Source organism: Eublepharis macularius, chromosome 2 (assembly GCF_028583425.1).
Source record: "Eublepharis macularius isolate TG4126 chromosome 2, MPM_Emac_v1.0, whole genome shotgun sequence".
NCBI lineage: Eukaryota > Metazoa > Chordata > Lepidosauria > Squamata > Eublepharidae > Eublepharis > Eublepharis macularius.
In genome coordinates, this window is record NC_072791.1 from 125,176,467 (window position 1) to 125,190,750 (window position 14,284).

Consider the following 14,284-nt stretch of genomic DNA (forward strand, 5'->3'; position numbering starts at 1 on the left):
TCAGTGGCCTCTTGCAGTCCAAACCTATGTATGTGTACCCTGAAGCCCAATTGTGTTCACAAGAATTTACCCCCAAATATGAGTGTATAAAGTTGCAACCCTAGTTTATATCCCTTGCACACCAATTATCCTCACAATCTTATGTGCTGACAGTTTGTCTGCTGTGGGGAAAAAGAGGAAGGCAACTTATTTACTTCTTTCCTCTACATGTGAATGTGTTTTAAATGAATGCTTTTGAAAAGCTGGAGTCTTGTGGCACCTAATTTGTTATTTACAGCTTGCAAAATGACCATTATGACTATCAGGGAAGATCTAGTGCAAACTGTATCCTGTCCACCAACCAGCTGGGCTACCCACTCCTCACCAGAAGCTCTAGGCTAGTTCTGCCCTCATGGCTTTCCCATGAGCAAATAGTAGACATTCTACAAACAATGGATGAACAATACGCCTGTATCACTAATTCTCATGACTAATACCTGAAAATAAACTCAGATTCTCAAAGACATCTGTGGAAAAAAAATCCAGGCATTTATTAGAATGGAACAGCTTTTCATTCAAAACAAGAGTTGATGAACATACATCACTGAATACTTCAGAAATATTAATAAATTGCATCTAATGTTGGTAGTCTAATGGATTTGTCACAGTGCAAGAATGATAAGGATTTAACTGAGGTAAACATGTACAAAGTTTTTTTTTAAGTAACAATGGGAGTTTCATACAGTTGGAATTGATTTCTGACAAGGGCAGATTCACTGAAGTTAAGAACACTTACATACATAGCAAAATTATCTTAAGTTATTCAATAACACAGGCAATGAGCTTTTCTTTAACTCCTGTTCTATATGCCATATAAAAACATGCACCAAAATACACCAATAGTCTACTCTCATACATTTTGTATAATTAATAACTATAGACTTCTTTGATCGAAACATAAAGAACAAGAGCATGTCACAACTAAGAGCAAGTGACCCACTAAGTTCCTTTGAGCAAAACACCATAGAACATTAAGAGAGTTAAGTGGGAAGAGAATGCAAAGTATATTGTGACCAGTCAGTGTAAGACAGCTGGAGAAAAGCTCGACAGCAGCAGCTGCATACATTCTATAGCACAATTTATAACACAAAGCATCTTATGTCTACCTTATTCTGATCTTCATTCCATTTGGATTGTTTCCCCCCATTCGATTGCAGGGATTTGGACCTTCAAAAAGTTCAACAATTATATGCATCTTAGGATGCCTTTCCACACGATATATAAAATTAAAATAACCCACTTTATCCTAACAGTATTTAATGCAGAGAGAGAGAGAGAGAGAGAGAGAGAGAGAGAGAGAGAGTGTGTGTGTGTGTGTGTGTGTGTGTGTGTGTGTGTGGGGTGCCCTCAAGTCAGAGTTGACTTATGGCAACCCTTGGTGGAGTTTTCATGGCAAGAAACTATCAGAGGTGGTTTGCCATTGCCTGCCTCTGCAATATTTCCACAAAATTTTGATAACAGGTACATTTCTTCTCTTACCTAAACTTAAAGAAATGTAAAGCTTACCTACATTCAGAGGGACCTAGCCACTGTGTTTCAGACAAACTAACTGACCTGAGTGTACTTGGTTGGAAGGAGGCAAGGCCAGAGAAGCGAAGCTTGCAGACACACAACAGGCAACCTCCTCTGAAAGCATGAGTTTTGGTCTTTCAGAAGGAATATTACTTTCTTATGGCATGCTATTGGTTCTCATAGCACTTTAATACAGAGTTTGCACATTACTGGCTTAATTAAAGTTTCAAAATTGAGCTCTTGAAGTTAAAACCAAGAATAATTGACAAGGAAAAAATGGCAGTCAACACAGCATACATGTTAAGAGGAATTCTGAACATTAACAGAACCATAACAGAAGGCCTAGAAAGAAAATTGAAGTAAATATTGCATATATTTCTACCCCCTCCCCCTTATTTTTTTTTCTAATGGCTGCCAAACATCCCAAGATTCTACATATCTAGCTATACTTACAACATGGAAGAAATAAGATCTTCTGTTTTAAATGCAAGCTTGAAGCCCCCTTGAAAGCCAGCTAAAAAGCTGCAAGATACTTTAAAAAAACTGATATTGTTCATTACCACATCTGTAGAACTGGACACACGAACATCTGTAGAACTGGACACATGACCAACAGCCCTGTTTAGGCACAGCCAGTTACATTTGTATTCATCACCAACCTTACAGAGGAAAGAGAAGGGGTTGACTGAGGTATCACACTGAGCTTGGAGGGTCCCTTCTCAGCTCTTTAGAGAGGGAGAGATGATGAACACTGAGAGTAAGCTCTCCAAACCTCATTGCACAGCCTGGAGAAAATCTTTTGTTCTCCAAGCCAAAGAGGAAGGCAATAGATTTTGCCAGTAGACAGTGATTGCTAATAGTAAGCTTGAAAATGTATTCCTGGATCCCAACCCTAGGTTGTTTATTATTGTTATTGTTGTAATTGACATAATCATTATTAATATTAATAAACACAATTAATTTCACAACAGAAGATAAAATATACAAGATAAAATCACAATCAATTAAAACAGCTTTCTAATAAAACACCTGCTCACTGTATAAAAAACATATAGCATCTGACGGAGGTGGAGGTGCAGCTTAACCATGCGTGCTTGATCATATATGGGGGGTTGATGGTCAATCCCCCCTACAGACATAGAAGAGACCGGGAGAGAGGCTCATTTGGTGGAAACCCTGATGGCCTCATCCATACGCCTGGCAGAACATCTCTGTCTTACAGGCCCACCTGAAGGAGACAAGATCTTGGCAGGCCTGAGTGTCCTCAGACAGAGAGTTCCACCAGGTCAGGGCCAAGACCAAAAAGGCTCTGGCCCTGGTTGAGGCCAATCGAGCCTCCCTGGGGCAAGGGACCACCAGTAGGTGCTTACCAGCTGATCTTGGTACCCTCCAGGGAGTATATGGGAAGAGACGTCCCTCAGGGAAGAGACGTCCCTCAGGGACTTTGCCCTAATATTAACATCTCCTCTGATCATTCGTAACCTATATTTATCATCTATATGTGATACTGACTTAGTTGTTTGTACAAAAGAAAGGAAAAAATATGTTGCAGCATTATTCCTGAACACCCCCACTCACCAACTCTGAAAACTATTGTTTACAGCAGAAAAGTGAGATTAAAACATGTCCCCTATTACATTTATCTTGCTATTTCACCTGAGTTCATTTTGTACCTCCTCCTCCTTCTATTTTACCTCCAAGCTAGCAATAACTGCACTTGCATTAACTCCACAGAAAATGCATGTTAATTTCAATACACTATATGTGAGGGCAAAGTTGCCAGGTAGTAACATACTATAGCTACTAATGTACACATAAGAGTACAAGGTCACAGCAACAAATCAAACTTTGTTTCAGTGAAGAACTGCACATAAAGGATATCTACTACTGAATCCAGAAAGATGAAATAATGCGACAAGAAACAAGCAGGGGACTTGCAGGGGGGCATCTCATTTCCCCTTCCCTACTATTTCCTCTTTTTCCTCCCCATAGCCTCTCCCCTTTTCCTACTTCCCAACAGGCAACCTACCATTACCTACTCCCCCATCTTCAGGTTTCCCCTCTTTCCCCCTCTCTTGGCAGCCTCTCCTAGTAAAATTCTGTATGGTGCCAGCTCCCTCAAAGGTAAAAAAAAAGCCCTGAAAAGGACTTCCCCTCTGCCTTTTACTAACAGAAACCAAGGTGTGGACGCTGGCAGTTCTGTTGTGGTTGCCTAGCAATGGCCACAACAGCCATGGTACAGACATTCATTTAATGGTACAGGCACCGGTTCTTTTATTTTAGGGAGGGTTTCTGCAAATTTGGGGCTTTTCTCTGGTTTGTAGAAAGATCTGTTTTGTCTGTTCATGGCTCCAATCTCTGTATTTAAGTATTCACAGATGGGGTCATATTGACAATTAGATATACTGATGCTTACATGCTTGACGGTGCTAGTTTGATTTAGGGATGCTAGAACACCTGCCGGTTCAGCTCGTGGCCTGTTTGTTGGTAGTGAACACATCTGATTTTTCAATAATCAGTATGATAGTTTGTTGATCCATTCACAGATGTTCTGCAGGTTGTTTCACTGTATTCCTTACTAAATATACAGTACAACAGAACTGGATTTTCACGTATACTCATTTTCACAGAGCCTCATTGAATTCTACTACTCCCCCATGCTTGCTGCATAACCGCTCAACTCAGCAGGCATTTGTTTAAAAAGACAATAAGATCATTCACAAATTATAAATCAGTCATCAATAAATGCTATGTTTCAACAAATTCCTATCTTCAGGTGTTTATCTAAGCAGTCTTTAGTGGTGCTAATGGCCACCGGTCAGTTTGAATCAGCAGTATCTTTGTGCATGTGCACTTTGGGGAAAACCCAATGCAAACTGGTTCAGCAGGCATTTGCAGCATCTTGACATGAACTGCACAGACTATTGACTTACATCTGATCGCCATCTTTGTGCAGGGTAAGCTATCTACAAATAATGTCACTGTCAAATCCTGGAATGAACAATGAAACAAGAATGCCAAGTAAAGGCCAACAACACAGAGCTAACAAAGCTCTGCCAGCAAGGGATAAACTTCAAGAGAGGCAACCAAATAAGATGAAGAGTCATGCTGGATCAGACCAGTGGCCCATTTAGTCCATTCTGTCTCTCACAGAGGGCCAACAATAAGGCACAGATGCCAATGAGACATTTCTTTTCTTTTTTTTGTAATAGGTTTTTTATTTTTTTTTTACTAAGAAAAGGGGAATACAGAATAAAGAGGGATGGGGAAAAGAAGTTCATGTTATATCACTCTAATACATTGCACCGCTCAGTCTATTTCTTGTCACATCAATCTGTTCTGCAGCTCAGCCACTTATTTGCAAATTTTTCCATTCATTTTAAATGTCCATAAAAGTCTTCATCCTAACTAAGAGCTAGGTTTCTTCAGATTTTCTCTGTATCCAGCTATAAAATGAATCCCAAATGTCATTATATATTGTATTGTCCATCTCTTTCAATAAACTCGACAATTTATCCATTTCAGCTGTCTCAAGAATCCTTTCAATCAGATTTTCTTGCATTGGGATGGCTGTCGTTTTCCAAAGTTTCGCATATAATATCCTGGCTGTTATGATTATATTCAAAATCAAATGTTTTTGGTTTTTATTAACTGGAACCACCATGTGGTTTAATAAAAAGAGTTCTGGTTTCAAAAGCAATGAAATCTTAAGTATCTGTTGAGTCGTTTTGTGGACCATCTTCCAGAACTCTGCTGCTTTTTTACATGTCCACCACATATGATAATATGAACCCGGGTTACTTTCACATTTCCAACATTTATTTGACATATTTAAAGACATTTTGGCTATCCTCACAGGAGTTAGATGCCATCTATAAAACATTTTGTAAATATTTTCTTTCAAAGAGGCTGCTTTTGTCATCCTTAAATTGCCCTTCCACATTTGCGACCATTGCTCTAAGTTAATTGTATGTCCCACGTTCTCTGCCCATTTTATCATAGTATCTTTAACTTCCTCCCCCTGTAATTTTGCATTTAAAATCATACTATATAATTTCTTTATTGTTTTAACATTGGCACCACACATTATCATATCAATATTCTCATCCTTCTCGTAGAAGCCCATTACCTTGTCTTTTTTATATCTAGATTCCAATTGTGCCTGGCCCCACCATCCCAACTCAATGTCTAGATCTGTCATTACTTTGGGATTTTTTAATAGACCACCTGGTTTCAACAGTACCTGGTTTCAACAGTACCATCTTGGTAGCCCACTTCAGTTTTTTTTCCAGTTCTTAAAACAAAGTTTTTCAATGTCCTTTTTGAAACACAGTGTCGGTGACCAGAACTGAACACAGTATTCCAAATGAGGACACACCATAGATCTGTTCAGGAGCAGTATCAGCAGTTCTATTTTCAATCCCTTTCCTAATAATCCCCAGCATAGTATTGGGATTCCTCCTGGATCATTCAAGATATCAGAGGGAAGTATGGAGAAACTGCAAGTGTGTGTTTTGCAAAGACAGATATCACATTTTCATTCAGTTATCACAGAATTTAGCTTGACTGTACACAAAATTTTAGCATAACATACACATTTTTCTTCTTCCTCCTCTACAATCTGCAGACAACTCCAAGTGAAATTTAACAAAGCTGTTTCCATTCTAGTACTAGATGACCTTAGGGTATTGTCGAAGGCTTTCACGGCCGGAGAACGATGGTTGTTGTGGGTTTTCCGGGATGTACTGCCGTGGTCTTGGCATTGTAGTTCCTGACGTTTCGCCAGCAGCTGTGGCTGGCATCTTCAGAGGTGTAGCACCAAAAGACAGAGATCTCTCAGTGTCACAGTGTGGAAAAGATGTTGGCAGGTCATTTGTATCTACTCAGGAGGGGTGGGGTTGAGCTGAGTCATCCTGTAAGAGTTTCCCAGGGTGTGGAGTGCTAATGGCGGGAGGCTTCACTGTATCCTGAGGAGGTTCTTTTGCATATGGATTGGTGCTTGATGTGCTAATCTTCTCTGCAGGGCTATTGTTGAGTATAGAGTGTTTTGTTAGCCTGGTGTTTTTCAGAACTGGAAACCATGCTCTGTTCATTCTTAAGGTTTCTTCTTTCCTGTTGAAGTTTTGCTTATGCTTGTGAATTTCAATGGCTTCCCTGTGCAGTCTGACAAAGTAGTTGGAAGTGTTGTCCAGTATTTTGGTGTCCTGGAATAAGATACTGTGCCCTGTTTGAGTTAGGCTATGTTCAGCCACTGCTGATTTTTCAGATCGTCCAAGTCTGCAGTGTCTTTCATGTTCTTTTATTCTTGTCTGGATGCTACGCTTTGTGGTCCCGATGTAAACTTGTCCACAGCTGCAGGGTATACGGTATACTCCTGCAGAAGTGAGGGGGTCTCTACTGTCTTTTGCTGATCGTAGCATCTGTTGTATTTTTCGGGTGGGTCTGAATACTGCTTGAAGGTTATGCTTTCTCATAAGCTTTCCCATCTGATCAGTAATTCCTTTGATATATGGCAAAAACACTTTTCCTGTAGGAGACTGTTTTTCCTTGGTTGTTTGATTCATCCTGGGTTTGATTGCTCTTTGGATTTCATTTCTGGAGTAGACATTTGCCTGAAGTGCGTGGTTTAGATGATTAATTTCCTCACTGAGAAAGTGCGGCTCACATATCCGGCTCACATATCCGTCTTGCACGATCCACTAATGTTTTCATTATGCCTCTTTTCTGTCGGGGGTGGTGATTGGAGTTTTTGTGTAAGTACTGATCAGTGTGAGTTGGTTTCCTGTAGACCTTGTGACCTAACTGAAAGTTTGCTTTGCGGATGACCAAGGTATCCAGAAATGGGAGTTTCCCCTCGATTTCTTTCTCCATTGTGAATTGTATGTTCAGGTGGATGTTGTTGAGATGATTCAAAAACCCCATCAATTCTTCCTCCCCATGGCTCCAAATGATAAATGTATCATCCATACATCTATGATTATAAAGAAGATTTAAAATAAATGGAAACCATGCACACCATGACAATTCTAAAAATGGAAGGAGAATTGTTTTCTACTTATCCACAAATATACATCCAATTCCTTTTCTCTCCCCATAAGAGAATTTAAATTGATGCTAATCAACAATTCCGTGAATCTTCTGTGGGCTTTCTGCCAATACCAGTGTATCATCTCTGTTGTAAATTTACGTTTTGCTATTACAACCACAGCTAAATTGCTTGCCACTAATATTTATCTCCATAGACTATGCAGAGCTCAAATGACATGCAAAACACCCGTCATTCTTTTGACCCCACAATGAAAAAAAGTAAAATAAACCCAAGACCAATTTATACATCTAAGCGACGCTAGCTCACAAGAGATACTACAGTACATCTTTATAGCACCACAGAACTGTTACACTAAAAACAATAAAATAACACAGCTATTTCCACCCCCCCCCCCGCCCCTCCAAGAATTCAGAGTTACACAGGATGCAAACAGCCAGAGTCAGCATCCAGACGGTATCATCTGTGGAAATTATACAAGCCTGGACAGTAATCTGTGAACTGTAGCTTCAGCCATGCAAGGATAAACTAATTATCTCCATCCACTGGCTAAGATCCACCAATAAGCCTAACAAAATAGGATAACAATTATTTTAACCCCAGCATTTCAAACAAGGCAAGCCATTCAGATCTTCACTTCCATGCAACAGCAGAGACTCAAGCAGATAAATAAATCCAACATCTAGTCAGCTATAAACAGACCTTTAACTCAAACCAGAGCTAAGCTGTAAATGGACACTTGTTACTGAACTTTGGCTCTCATTTACAGCTTTATTAGTCTGGAACCTGAAATGACATCAGAAGAAAGCCAGAACAAAAAAAACCAGCCTTTTAAAACATATTTATTTAAAGTCCTTTAGATTATAAATAGCAAGAGATTAGGGTTAGGGTTAGGGTTTGGAGTATATAACCTATTAAATATTCCATAGTAAGATTCATCTTAATAATATAACAGCACAGAGAACAAACATATCACTTTAATTTCTCTTTTTACAGGGCTGAGGAAGTATTACAACTGAAGTATGAGAAAGAAACAAGAGGTATATGTTAAGAGTAGCCACTCTCTTGATAACAGCTGTCATGAACTGGGACCTCTTTTTTCCTATAACCTACTTATTCAGATACACTCTTCTATTCTGACTACCAAATTGTATCACAGTATCCATTGAATCTCTAAATATCTTAAGAGAATTTGAGTTATATTTCATGAAAGCTTTTTTAAAAAAAGAAATGCATGGGAAACACAAAATGAACTAAAACAGACATGAGGAAAAACGGGACTAAGGAAGAACAAGCTATAGAAGAAAAGCACAATGATTTACCTGAGTTCATACTCTGTTCCATTCCACTTGAAAAGTGCTTTTTTAAAATAGATTAAGCACACTGTGAGACCAATTGGGGGGGCGGGGGGGGGAGGCGATCACCGTCTTCTCATTAAAAGCCACAGGCTTCATCAGAACCATTTACAGACAGCTTTGCCAAGAAGTGACATGAAGCAATTGCTTCAGGGACCAGACTCCAAAAAGAGAAGGCACGTTTTCATCCTCCTAATCTTTCTCATTTTTGTCTTTTTTTTTTTAAGAGAAAAAGAGCAGCAGCTCCAGTTCACACCAAAGAATGTTCATCAGGACAGAACTGCAGAGAGTGAGGTGAATAATACTATGACTCTGTTCGAGGTGAATAAATAGTGGAGACCAGCACAGAATATGCCCACATTCCCATACAGAACAAACGTTTTCCACATCCATCTGGTCTAACATAAGCTGAACATAATACTGATATTGGGAATTTTTTTACCAGATATGCCATTCAAACAGATAAACTGACACCAAAATAAAGCCAAATAAAAGCTTAAATGTTAATGCTGTTAGTTGAGTTGGTGTTGATCATCTTTTGAAACATTCAGCTTTCCTGGGCACAGCCAGGCCACCCCTATTCTTCTCCCCTCAGTGCAACATGACCTTAATTGCCTTACGCTGCCTCACTGCTATTTGCCCAACTGCAGTTTCGTCTCTTCATGTAAAACCAAAGGGGGGGGGAAATCCACAAGACGAGGGGGAAGCATCATAAGAGAATCACACACTAACTTAATTTGTTTGAACAAGACAGTCCATAGTTCTCTTTCACCCTACATGGCCATTCTAAATGAGGAGGGGACTTAAACTCAGAACACACACAGCTGAATGGACTGATGTTCCTCATGGATCAAACTCAAAGAGTTGCTATTAGCAACCAATGATCTTCATTATGGGATGGGTCAAGCAAGAATCCTCAGGATGCAATCTTACTCCCCTGCTATTCAATCTCTGTGTAAATCCCTTAAAATAAATTATTCAAAGTTTTGGAATTGGATGACATCAGTATGTTGCTGACACCCATATTTATATTTCTCTGTCCAAATCTCCTGGTGATGTGTTAAGAGTACTTGAGACACTGCCTAACTGCTGTGGTTAAACATCTGAGTGTAAACCAATTGAAACTGAACCCTGACAAGATGGAAGTAATGCTGGTTAGGAAGCCTGACATCTTGAAGGAATTGCGCTTCCTACTTTTGATAGGGTCCTGATGATGCTCACTGACCTAGAGGTTATGCAGGAGAAGCAAGTTAATTCAGCCACACGCAAAAAAAATTCTTTCTTCCAACATAGTTTAGCTTGCAAGATGGCATCCTACCTTTACTTGGCCAGTCTGGACCCATGCCACAGTAACATCAAGACTAGATTACAATAATGCCTTGTATATGTATCCCCTTGGAATCAACTCAGAGGCTGGTTCAGAATGCTGCAGATTGGTTAATATTGGGAGCTAGGCAGAGCAGACATATTATTCCCATTCTGCAGTCACTCCATTGGCTGGCCATCAGTTACAAAGCTCAGTTCAAGGTACTGGCTATCACATACAAAACCTCTCATCGCTTTGGTCCCTCAAATCTGCAGAACCATGTCATCAGCAATGTCCTGCTGTGACAACTTCACTCATCTGAGCCACGTCTTTTGCAGGTTCCATCCTGCAAATGGACAAAATCAAAAACTGCTTGTACATGTGCCTTCTCTGAAGTGGCCCTCACCTTGTGAGATGGCCTGCCTAATGAGGTAAGGAAAGCTCCCACATTGGCATTTCTCAAACTACGTAAAACAGAATTGTTCAGGAGGACATTTTTTATAGAGGAAAAAGGGCTACGTCAGAACAGACTGACCCAGGAAAATGCACCTTATTTCTACTGATGTAATACCATGTTCTGCATTGTTTAACATATCATGTTTGATATTTATGCTTTGTTCAGATGATAGCTTTATTTCAAGTTCTAATTTCAAGGACTAATTCTTAGTCCTATTACATTGTGAATCATCCTACTCAATGTATTGATTACATTGTGTAAGCCACCTTGAGTTCCATTGAAGAAGGTGGATTATAAATTATGTAAATAAATAAATAAATAATAGGAGCATTGAATCCCTTCACCCGCCACAAATATTCCTTATTTCACACTACTTTGGACCTATAAAATGCTTTTTAAAAAAGTCACCTAGCTTCTCATAACCAAATATTTTACCACCATTCCTTTCACACTCTTCTCATGCCACCACTTCAAGTAACATATATTCTACCTCAGGGTGAGGGAAGTCTTCAAACTTTACTCAGTAGGGTGGTAGGATATATGCCAATGTCTACATTATGTGAGTACAAAATGAAGTTCAGTTCCCTCATGCCTATTCTCCACAATTATATATTCTTGATCATGAAATGCCCAAACTACACATAAAAAACAGCACCTCAGGGATGGCAGTTTTATTTCTATAGCATTTATGATATGTTTCCAAGAGATAAATGGATTCTCAAACAAGTGAGTTTTAATTTGAGCCTGAGAGCAGAACCACAAGTGACAAAAGGCACAGATTGGACACTTGTCAGCTTCCCTCAAGTTTTGATGGGAAATGTAGGCATCCTGGTCTCGCAGCTTCGCTCTCTGACTGCTGTCCAATGGACTTTTCAACTGTCACTTGTCCAACATTCCGCCAAGCTGCCTACATTTCCCATCAAAACTTGAGGGAAGCTGACAAGTGTCCAATCTGTGCCTTTTGTCACTTGTGGTTCTGCTCTGAGCTGCGCTTTTTGGAGAAGTTATTTTTCCCCTCATCTTGTTTGCTATTACAGGGGCCTCTCTGTTTTCCCTAAGGAAGCTCATCACAAGTATTTTGCCTTATAGATTGAAGAGTATTACGTTTTAGCTGGGTTGTGCCTCATCTGATTGTTATTTACTTTTTTCCACGGGACAGATCTGGAATCCGGGACTTTATCCTCAGGGTAGGGTAAGAAGATGCCACTGAAACTGGAGAGAAGTAGCTTCCTAAAATCCTTATGCTCCCAAGAGTTCTGAATACCTCACAAAATGTATAGATTACATGGGATGGGGGCATATGGCCTCTGCTAAAAAAAAAAAATCACAGTTCTAAGAGCAGCTGGTACGCACTTAACTTTCTGCCATTTCATTTTTCCTCACCAAGGTAGAGTTCAGTCATGCTTTGTGCACTGCCATTTCTCCAGTTTTCACCCATGCAGATGAGAATTCTTTCATACGCAACACAAAGGACAAGCATTAAGAATTAAAGTATCAAGAGTTAAAATAAAGTAAATCCTTCCTGTAAGAGAAGTTAACCTGGAGCTGCTGCACATCTATAGTGCCAAAAGTAAAATTAAGAGGAAGAGGCACTTTACAGCATTATATTTACACGAAGGATGTTGTTTCCTCGTGTATGATTCAAATAAAGTTAAACATCTACAGAACACACAAAACTGGACTGGCCACACACAGTGCTCATATTTAGACAATAATAAAGGGAACAGACCTGTTGCAAACAAGATTTCTGGAAAAACATCTGAAAGCACAGATTTCATTCCAGCATATACTTCTAGCTTAAGCTATCGAAAACATCAGCAGGCTGTTTTCGCCCGGATCCTGCCTTCACTTATTCGAAAGCAAACCCCGCCGATTTAAGGAGGACCTACATCCAAATAAGCGCGGAGACACAACTGAGGCACCATGGAGTTAAACCACTTGCCCAAGGTCGCACGACAGCGCTTAAACAATGCCCTTCTTATGACTCGAGCAAGCAACAAATGATACACTCCGAAGTTGTTGTTACTCCAACATCCCCGACTCCAGGAGCTTCACAGAGGATTTGTGCCTCCAGGCCCCAGAAGCTCGGGCATCTCAAGACAGAGAGCAGCCCCTCCCATCACATCCCGGGGGGAGAGCTTGGCGATAAGGCAGAGTCCAAAGCTGCAGCTTCCCCACTGCAAAGAGACCTCGGCCAGCCCCCGATCACCGAGCGCGAGGAGGGGAAGGGGCAGCGCCACCACCCAGCGCCACCCCCGCTCCTCAAGGGACACCCCACCCGCGGGCTCCGAGCCCGGCGGAGGAAGAGGAGGGGGCCTGGCAGCCTGATGGAGCTCCGGCCCCGCCCTTGGGCAGCTTCGTGGAGAAAGGGAAGAGCCGCTGCTGCCGCCCCCTTCCGGGCCCCTCACCTGGATAAACTGGATGGTGAGCGCCGACTTGCCCACTCCGCCGCCGCCCACCACCACCAGCCTGTACTTTTCCTGCCCCGGGCCGTCCCTGCAGCCCGCGGCCATCGAGGAGGAGCCCAGGCCGGGAGAAGAGGGAGCAGAGCTGCGGGCTCTGAGGGAGCCTCCCTGACCGGCGGCTTGGTCGCTTGCTGCCGCGCTGCCACGGGAGTGCCACCGCCAAGGCCCGGACGCTGCTACCGCTGCGCGCGAGTGAACTCAGGCGAAGGGAGGCGCGGGGAGCAGAACCCGCCGCTGGAAGGCAGCTGCCTGCCACAGACTCCTCCTCCCCCTCCGAGCGGCTGTTCTCACCGGAGCGAAAGCGCCAGCAGTCTCTGCTCGGCTACAAATGGCTGTCGAGAGGAGGGGCAGGTATGTAAATAAATATGAATATTCATTACGTGGGCTGGGAGTTACGGCCTCCAGCCTCTGGAGGGGAAACTGGTACGTGCAATCTTGTTTACACAGGGAGGGGAAGGAGGAAGTAGTATGTCTCCGACACACGCGCGCACATTTCTCATCCTCCCAACAAGTCAGTCAATATTTGGCCTCACGCTCCCTTTTATGTAAGTTAGTGGAAATTATGTCTTTATTTTAACCTTGTACGTATGGTTATTACGCACAACTAATACTTTAAGACAAAGTTTTGAAAGACTGAAGTCCATGGAAAACCTTATATGACTTGGACTTGATCTTGGACTTGGACTTATATGAATTTTCATGGAGATATGTGTGTGTGTGTATACACACACGTATATGATCAGCGAGGCACGGTACCTTTTAATTCTGTATTGGATTGTGGCTTTATTTTAAACCAAAATTCATGAATTGAGGACAGGGAATTCGCTTTCTGCCAGGGCCCTGCCTTTCAGGGCTCTCACCACATAGTCCCAGAGTTTACAGAAATGCAACTATCCAGACCTAGAATATATGAAATAATACATATTCATTATTGATTATACTTGTGTTTGTCTTTCTTTTAAGGAGGCCGGTGTCATTCATGTACAAACTGAGACCAGAGGTCAAATTATATCAGGTCCTTTCAAATGTTAAAAAAGAGCATGCAGCTAGCACATCAGAAATGCCAGAATATCAGTTCAGAATCCAAACCAACCCCAAACATGA

The 14,284-nt window shown here is 41.3% G+C and overlaps 1 protein-coding gene across 4 annotated transcripts in view; it reads right to left on the reverse strand.

Annotated features, from left to right (window-relative positions):
• RRAS2 (RAS related 2) overlaps positions 1-13,495 on the reverse strand; it is a 48,477-nt gene extending 34,982 nt beyond the window's left edge. Inside the window, exon 1 of one of the 4 annotated variants that reach the window (XM_054972636.1) lies at positions 13,472-13,495. Coding sequence is in view for 1 of the 4 variants with exons in the window: in XM_054972635.1 (XP_054828610.1) it covers positions 13,124-13,228 (105 nt within the window). In the remaining 3 variants the exon portion in view is untranslated. The other 3 variants (XM_054972638.1, XM_054972634.1, XM_054972635.1) reach the window with 3 other exon arrangements.
• Positions 13,496-14,284: the final 789 nt, after the last annotated feature.